Source organism: Scomber japonicus, chromosome 16 (assembly GCF_027409825.1).
Source record: "Scomber japonicus isolate fScoJap1 chromosome 16, fScoJap1.pri, whole genome shotgun sequence".
In the NCBI taxonomy this organism is placed as follows: domain Eukaryota; kingdom Metazoa; phylum Chordata; class Actinopteri; order Scombriformes; family Scombridae; genus Scomber; species Scomber japonicus.
The window spans coordinates 21,541,402-21,550,145 of NC_070593.1; the positions used below are offsets into that span (position 1 = coordinate 21,541,402).

General features: G+C 43.1%; 1 protein-coding gene and 1 non-coding gene across 2 annotated transcripts; both read left to right on the forward strand.

Annotated features, from left to right (window-relative positions):
- Positions 1–956: 956 nt before the first annotated feature.
- On the forward strand, positions 957–3,843 carry marcksl1a (MARCKS-like 1a). Its single transcript, XM_053335507.1, has 2 exons — positions 957–1,243; positions 2,460–3,843. Exons 1-2 carry the CDS (start codon positions 1,160–1,162, stop codon positions 2,994–2,996), a joined length of 621 nt encoding a protein of 206 aa, XP_053191482.1. The 5' UTR covers positions 957–1,159; the 3' UTR covers positions 2,997–3,843.
- A 965-nt stretch (positions 3,844–4,808) lies between these two features.
- Positions 4,809–4,890, forward strand: trnas-gcu (transfer RNA serine (anticodon GCU)). The gene has a single exon. It is a non-coding gene; the product is annotated as a tRNA-Ser (tRNA).
- Positions 4,891–8,744: the final 3,854 nt, after the last annotated feature.

The window sequence follows — 8,744 nt, forward strand, 5'->3', positions numbered from 1 at the left end:
GCTGACTGCATGTGATGTAACAAGTTTAGTCTTTGAAAACTGAGCCTGTCACTCAAACTCCACTCAGTCATTCAAATAGTGTTTTTATGCAGTCGGAAGATCGGATTATCAAGATGATCTGAGAATTTATTCAAGCTAATTAAAGTCACTGAAACTGTGATAGATGACCTTAAGCTTGACGAGGAGTTGACATTAACTTTAAACAAAGTGTATACAAGAGCTTGTAATGATCTACTGTAGTGGAGCCCAGCCTTTATAAGTAATGCTGAAACCACAGTATGTGTATTTCTATGAGCTGCAAGGAGTTCAACTGAGGAGTGATGTCCCCTTCTTGGCTGATTTTAATCTTTTTAGAGGCCCAGAGTTGAAACTCTGCACTATTTCACAAGAACGAGCAAAGATTTAAGAAAAGACACAAAAATGAATGTAACTCAAGTATTTATACAGCAAAAATATTTGTGTGACTTCTCGGATTAATCTTGTGACTCCTTTACTTGTGAACTTAAGGTTATCTGGAAATTTATAGAAATACTTATAGTATTATTTGGTCATTATGTTGTCATTTAATACATACAACTTATTCATACATCTTTTCAATGACATCTTCATAAAGTGAATCCATTTCAGTTACCTGTATGATTTATACAGCCTGAAACACTTGCATGCGTTACAGTTTATGAACATATGCAACAAGTGATGAATAGGTAAACGAAAGAAGTCTCCAAAATTTAAGATGTACAAAATCTTGCAGACATCTGAGACAGTGGAAGAAGTCTTGCTGAGCATGGAGTTGAGTCGCACACTATGCAGTGACAGGGGGGTTCAGGAGGAGGCCCATCCCTTGACTGCCGATTGGACAAAGATCGACCGACACGCCCAGGGGAGGAGACTCCGGTCGATTTTGAGGCGCGGTTGAAATACTCACAGTCGTTTCTCTGCCATCCTTTAATTTGAGCTCAGCCGCCGTGGGGTCCACACTCACAGAAGGGGGAACTTCTCGTTTCCAACACCTAGCTAGGGAGAAGGAGATCCGGTCGGATTTTTCACCTCTTTGGCAAGATTTCACCTATCCCAGAGCTGGATTTTCAAATCTGAAAAACACCTCCAGGTTTTTCTTTTTCGATTTTCTTTTTTGTTCAGAACACCTAAAGGAAAAAAAATGGGAGCCCAGTTGTCCAAGGGTGGAGTAGCTGTTGAGGGGAAAGCCGCCGCCGACCCTGCTGCTGCCAAAGCCAACGGCCAGGTGAGTAAAGTTTGCCTGCAGTGCCTAACATCAGCGGGGAGCCACATGGCACCCAACGCCCACTGCCAGCATGGGTGCCACAGCGGGGCTCAGCGCAGAGACGAGAGCTGAGCTGTTGCTCATTCACACTCTGCACTGAGGGCACAGTCAACCCTCCACACACACACACACACACACACCACATGGCTGTAGAAAATTGACTTAAAGTAAAATAAAAGCCGGTTGTCTAAATCCAGGGGACCTCCAGCAGACCAGCCGTCGAGTGGCCATGCTCGTCCCCGCTCAGTGCGCACTAGATCTGCCTTTAATTCTGTCTGCCGGTCCCAGGGGGGGCGATTAAACCCCAAAATTTGATGCTACAGTGTCAGATTTAGGTCGAAATGTGTGTTTGGACCGTGTTTTCTCTCATGAGTTGAGAGTCGGGGGAGATAGTCACTCTCACGTCGAACAAAAGATGCGAGGCGAGGCGAGCGGTGCAAAGGATGCAAATGCGCTCTGCTAGAGGCGCATTTTGCGGAGTTGCAAACAAAGCTCGGCCAGGCGCCACTTCAGACCTCAGCTCCTCTCTAAATGCATGTTTTCCCACATGTTGCTCGAGTGGGTCTTTAAAGATAGTGAAAAAATGCGTGATTGATGAATGAAGGGTGATTTATTAAACTGCTGAATGAGTGGAGGGTTGGCTGCATATTTAAGAGATGTTCATTAACTTGAATCTACCGACCCAAACCCAATCTCTATGTATGCAGCGTGGATAGAGAGTGCTTTAAATGTGAGAGAGAGTGAATGGTGTGTGCTGGCTGCGCTGATGTACAGAGCAGTTGTAGATGAGAGCTGCAGCCTCTGGATGAGAGCACACACCAGGTTTCACGGGGATTCCTTTGTTCCGCAACTTGCTCGCCGTGTTGACGTTTGACGCAGCACTACTGCCCCCGTGTGTCAAGTCAGAGTCATGCAAACAGCTGTTGAGCCCACCCCCAAACCGCTGTAGAGTCAAGCAGCTTTCCTCAAGTATAACATGGATTAACAGGGAGTAAATGGGCTAATGCTAATCTGTCATATGCCAGACCCCCCCTAGATTTATTTGCAGTGTTAGCACACATTTCATCACTTTATCCATCTGTGTATTTGGATGATTTCCCCTCTCTGGAGGCAATGTGTTTGTTTTGACCCAGTTTGATTAGTTTAATGCGTTACTAATGACTCCTCTTCTCTGCAGGAGAACGGCCATGTTAAAACCAATGGTGATGTGTCAGCCAAGCCCGACGGGGAAGTAGCTGCCGCAGATGGTAATGGAACAGCTGAGCCGGCCAAGGAGGGCGAGACCAGCGCCGGAGATGCCATCGAGCCCGCTCCTGCCACCGAAGGCGAGGTTGCCAAAGCCGAGGGCGAGGCCGCCAAGGATGCCAAGAAAAAGAAGAAGTTCTCCCTGAAGAACTCCTTCAAGTTCAAGGGTATCTCTCTGAAGAAGAGCAAGAAGGGCAGCGAGGAGGGCAAAGAGGAGGCAACCTCCCCCACGACCGAGGACAAGCCCGAGGAGAACGGCCACGCAGCCAAGGAAACCAAAGAGGAGACGCCGGCCGCAGAGGCCAAAGAGGGAGAGGATGCTGCAGCCGCTGACCCCGCTGAGGGAGAGACCAAGGCGGCGGAGGAGGCCCCACCCACAGAGGCTGCCCCTGCTGAGGAGGCTGCCGCTCCCGCCCCCGCCGAGGACACGACACCTGCAGCCTCCGAGGGCGAGGCCAAGGCAGAGTGACTGCACCCCCGCCACGGCACCTGAACTGATTTTCCAAGATTAAAGTATATAAATATATATATGAGAGACTTGTGCCACGTTCTTAAAGTTATAAACAAAACTACAAAAGAAGACAAAGGATATATCACGTTTGCTGATTCAACCACCAGTTCACTGCCTTTTATTAGTTCTTCGACAGACGGAAACTCACCGGGCCCTCTCATGATGAAAGTGTCGGCTTGTGTCGCCCCCTCATGGTACACACGGGGACTGGCGTGTGGCGAAGGTAATGGATTGGATGTGGAGCGAATCAGGAATACTGACTTATTTTCCCAATTCATGGAGAAGCATCCTTTTTAACAGCGTGGCAGCCCTATAACATTTTATTTTTCTTTCTCATCTTTTTGGGATCTAAAAATTGTCACCGTCACGGAGCAGGGCAGACCATCTCCTTCACTTCGAAATGACTGTTATATGGACACATAAACCTTTCAAATGATCTTATTAATTTTTAGAATTCTACATTCCTATGTTTTACCCCCAAATTTCAAGTATTTTGTCATGTATAGAAAAGTGAAAAACCGAGGAGGGGAGGTGGAAAAAGAGCTATGTCTTTGTTTGTGCATTTTGATTCTTTTCTGGCTAAAACCACATTCAAGCTTCTTGAGTATTGCAGTGTTCACATTTCAGAGTTTATGATGCAGGGGTTGGGATTGTGTACAAAAAAATGTGAGCTTTTTATCTGCAAACTGTCTCTGTAAATATGTTTTGGCCAAAATTTTTGGTTCTCTTTATTTTGCTATCATTTGAAGATGTTAATGGTTTTATTGTAACTTTTAATAAGGGTAAATAAATGTTTGATCCCCTCTGTCTGTGTTCTGCCTTGTGATTCACACCCAAAAGACACACTGATGCAGCTGGAAGGCGCTAGCAAGTCAGACTGGTTTTAGACACTTGTTTTTTTTCCTTTAGGAGGAGGCTGGTTCATTCACTACATAATTCATAGAGCAAAACAAACAGTTATATGATAGAAACTGGGTCATAACAAGCATACTTTCTTAGATGAGAATATATTATTCAAGTTAACCCTGACAAATGAAATGAAGGCTCTAAATAAGTTTCCACATCACTATCAAGTCAGCTAATAATGGTTGAAGACATTTAAACACTGATGATAAAACCGTACTAACTGAACAATGTAGATGCTATGTTACATGTGAACATGAACTATAGAGGTTAGTTACCTGAGTCATGCTCGTTTCATCCATGTCACACCTGCATCAAATATTTTTTTTGCAGCAAAAGCATTTTTTGGACCTATTTTAGATGCAGAGCAAGAGCTATTAATGGGGGCAAATCTATATTCAGCTTTACATTAAAATATCTTGCATACTTAATAAGCAATTATATCAACATACTAATTTAGTTATCACACGCCAGAATTAGGCTTGAGACGTTCAGCATACAACCTCATTTTAATGTGTTGGTCTGTGGCTCCCTCTAGAGGACATTATGGATATTACAAGTGATTATACACCCTTGTTGCTTCTCGGTTGCCGTAAACAGATTTTCAGATTCTCAGTTAATTGTTCATGTTTGGTGATTTTCCAGGAGGTTTAGTCGCTGTTTATCTTCAGTGAGGCTTATGCTGCATACTAATGAATGAAGTGGAAGTGATTTGGCATACACATTACTGTGCTCATAGGTAGAGGCATAATTAGAAGCATAAAGTTGTCAAATGTCGGCCATGAACTGACCCCCGAACATCGAGCGCTGTGTATATTAAGGAAATCAGCTGTGAGTCCTGATATCATGACGGTGTAGTCGCAATCAGACGAGGTGGCCGAGTGGTTAAGGCGATGGACTGCTAATCCATTGTGCTCTGCACGCGTGGGTTCGAATCCCATCCTCGTCGGACTTTTCATTATGTGATTGTCATATTCGTTCAAATTAAGCAGTAAATAATGTTAAATTAATTAGCACAACTGACCTCGTCTCTGTCTCAACGTGATTAGATCTGACTTTGCGCAGAAGATTCTCCATTTGTCTCCACTTTGAGAAATTCAACCTCTGGAAATCTACAGAATTGTTTCAGTTTTTATTAGTGGCAGCGCTCATTTTACCGTTTGACCTGACACAGGTAAGTTTGTAAGTATTAGTTACTTTTTATTGAAACTGCCATTATTAAAGACACTGTTATGTCGAGTAAATAAAATGCACAGGCATACATTTACTGTCATTTTAGTCATCTTGTTTTAACTTTCTACTCGCTCAGCGCTTTGATAACAGCTCTTCTGCCTCTAATGGCGGCGCTGTGGTGCGCAGTATTATTGAAATTGTGGATGGACTGGTATATGTCATATATCAGTCCTAAACAGTCCATGGTCCTAGAAGCATTTTTCAAGGCTTGTATGTATCTTATACGTTTAACTTTACTTTTAAGCAGGCCCAACCACTTTTAAGTAAGTTAACTGCACGTTTATGGCGACATTGACGACAGGCTCAGAAAACCAATAGGCTAGTTATTTAATTAGGCTATTTGTTTTGTATACCCTATTAGTTGTGATATAAGAGTATTTTTTCCACCCAATTTGTCTGAAACTACCAACATGTACTCTTGTACATAATTATTGCCTAATGAAAAGCTGATTTTAAGACCAAAAGTAATTAACACTAAACATTTGTATAATTAATTATTTTCCAAAGGGGAAAAGCTGTTTGAGCTTCATCTCGATGATGTGTTGCTATGGTTACAGCTGAGCACATTTTATGAATGGCTGTAATAACTCTTCCTCTGTGTGGAGTCATTATGTTTTCTTACATGCACACTCAGAGGCGGTCCTGGCTAGTTTTGCGCCCTGGGCGGACCGACTATCGGTGCCCCTCCCCACAAATCCTTCATCACACAAAAAATAAGATAAATAAATGAAATATAGTATGTAAACACCAAAGTAAATTACACACATCCGTCATCATACAAATGAATAAAATAAAATAAACAAATGAAAAATACTAATAATTAACGTAATCTGACAGACTTTCACCCTTTTTACAACTGGCATTAAGATGTTTTGTGGGTGATTAGATTGCTATCAGGGAGTGCTTGACCACATGAAAGTGCAGGTGTAAAGTTATTTATTTATTTATTGCATTTTCACATAACCCAATAACTTACATGTAGCTATAGCGGGTCTGTATTCATTTTATAAATGTATTACTATTTATTTGGAAGCAGCAGTTTGTGTTGTGTGGCCTGGGCTCATAATCATCACAGGTCAGTCTATCCCCCGCCCCTCCCCCCCCCTTGCTTTTCCTCTGAGAATGAGGGTAGCCTATTAAAGCCCATAGACTGTATGTAAGATAAGTTAAGATAAGTTAAAGCCTTGGATGTACATCCATGGCTGAGGCTGTATCTGTTGACTGTATGTTATCACAGTGGAAGGCTAAGCTCGAGGGGTGTGGCGATGACATGATCGAAACGCAGGTATACGTCTTCACCATCCACACGAACACTCAAGGGCTGCGTTTGCGATTTTTTTCACCCTGGGACCAGGTTTCAGAAAGCTTCGTTTTCAGGCAATGTGTTTACAGTATTCGTTTGGACGATCGGCCAAAACGATGCAAAACATCTGCGTTTAAACCAAAAAGCGTCTCCGTGTGGATGGCCCCTGAGACTAACTCACAGCCTGCTCACAGCCTCTGCAGTCGCAAATTGATCCCCCGCCCCCTCCCTTTTGCCTTTTCTTCTGACACACACAACCTGTATACATGACTCTCAGCAGCAAGTTGACATGATAGTAGGGTCGCCTCATCGCCCACTGCACCAACTGGATGTGGAAATGAGCGGTATTAGTCTAGAAAACTGGCGATCTTTTTTTTTTTTGTTGAGGGCGCTCGTGCGCCCCCAAGTAGATTGCGCCCTGGGCGGTTGCCCACTTTGCCCATAGCAAAAACCGCCACTGTGCACACTCATATGTTCAACTGAGCAACAGATTATGGTCGCTGTGGGAATAAGTTGCCGATAAATAACTCCTGTGAGGTTCATATGTTTTACTGAGCTGTATAATGTGAATCTGTCTGGAATAAACTAACTTTATATCAGATTCTGCTTCTTCTGTTGTCAGCCAGTAACAGTTTAAAGGCTGTGTAAAGTGAAATCAGACCTTTTCTTCTAAACACATTAAATAGGTCATAAATGTATTTCTAAAAAAGGCATAAAAAGCATTTCAACTATTTAGGTTTCAATTGTGGAGCTAGGCTTCACAAACTGTGTTTCAAGATTTCTGTGTTCAGTATTTACTGTGCGGGTCTGAAAAGCACCTTCGCATTACCCGCCCCTGCTGCTGTAGAGGTATAAATACATTCAGCGCACACTACTACTACTCACATCTAGCTGAGTTAGCCGCCGAGTTAGCAGCAGAAAGCTCTCATACATATCATCCATGTTTCTTTTATACAGTCTATGGTTTCTGGTAGAAGTGATGACTTTGATTGACAGATGACACTTGGTGGGGGGCGGAGTTTCAGCAAACTCGGAGGGCACTCCCACAGCATTTGGTGGAAGAGAAAGAGGCTGAGTTTTACCTATAGTTTTACATAACTTTGAAGCCTAATTTCATATATTTGGCATTTTTTTAATCATTCAAATTTGGCAGGGTGGTTAACAACACACTTTTCTGTGGTATGTCAAACTCAGAACACATATTTATTCTTACTTTACACAGACTTTAACATCACGGCACTTCACATTTGAATGTTTCTTATCTTGTCTAACCAGCCTCTATCTTCCCATGAAGTCTGCACAGAGGGCCAAGGCCTGTGCGTGGGGGCGGTTCACAGTAGGGAACCTGGCTTACCAGCTGCACATCCTCAGCAGGACTGAGGTGCTATTTGGTCAGTACTGAGACCAGACCTTCCAATGGCTGCTGACCCATGACATCGGCTATGAATGAATCTGCTGGCTGACTACAAGAGGAAGTTTGAGAAGGGGGGGCACTAGTAGAACCCTCCTCATGTGCAGCAAGGACAGGCTGCTAGAACAGATGCAGAGGGTAAGTCAACCATATATCTGGTCCTCTTTATTCACATTGGCATTGTACTGTCTGTAGCCTCAGCAGCAGTTGTTTTACTGTTGTCCAGGTTCCTCTGATGAGCTGCTGGTGTAAGCTGCTGAGTTGAGCTGGATGTAGCTGCTTCAGGTGAGTGACTTTGTTTCATCAAGCTGTGAATGAGGACAGAAGTCATGTATTCTTTTACTTTAATGTAGTCAGTACAAGGTGAAGTCATAGGTGGTACATCATGTGAGCTGTGTTGCTATGCTGGTTCAGATGAAGGAGCGCATGCTGGTTAACAGCGTGCAGCTGGTTGAGCAGCACAGTGGATAAGACAGAGTATTCACTTCCTCCTCATCTGCTGAAAGTTTGAGGTCCCATGAGTTCATCTTTGTTTAGTAAAGCAGGTGGAAAGGGAAAAAAAACAAACACAGATGCACCAATACAACAGTATAAACCTCTAACTCTTTTGAAATCATTGATTGTGTTTGATAAATCAGGTCCTAGGTCACATAAAATCATACATATGGAGCTGCACTATATTTGTTAAACAACATGAAGTAAAATTAAGCCAAAATAACAACTGCTTCAAATAACTTTCTGTTGCTAGTGCAGGTTTTGTTCTACCTTCCATTTAAACTCAAAAAACCAAAAGTCTCTCTGGTAATGGTTATCTTGTCTTACTTGGATGGGGTTCAGTTTATTGTTGTGGCAACTA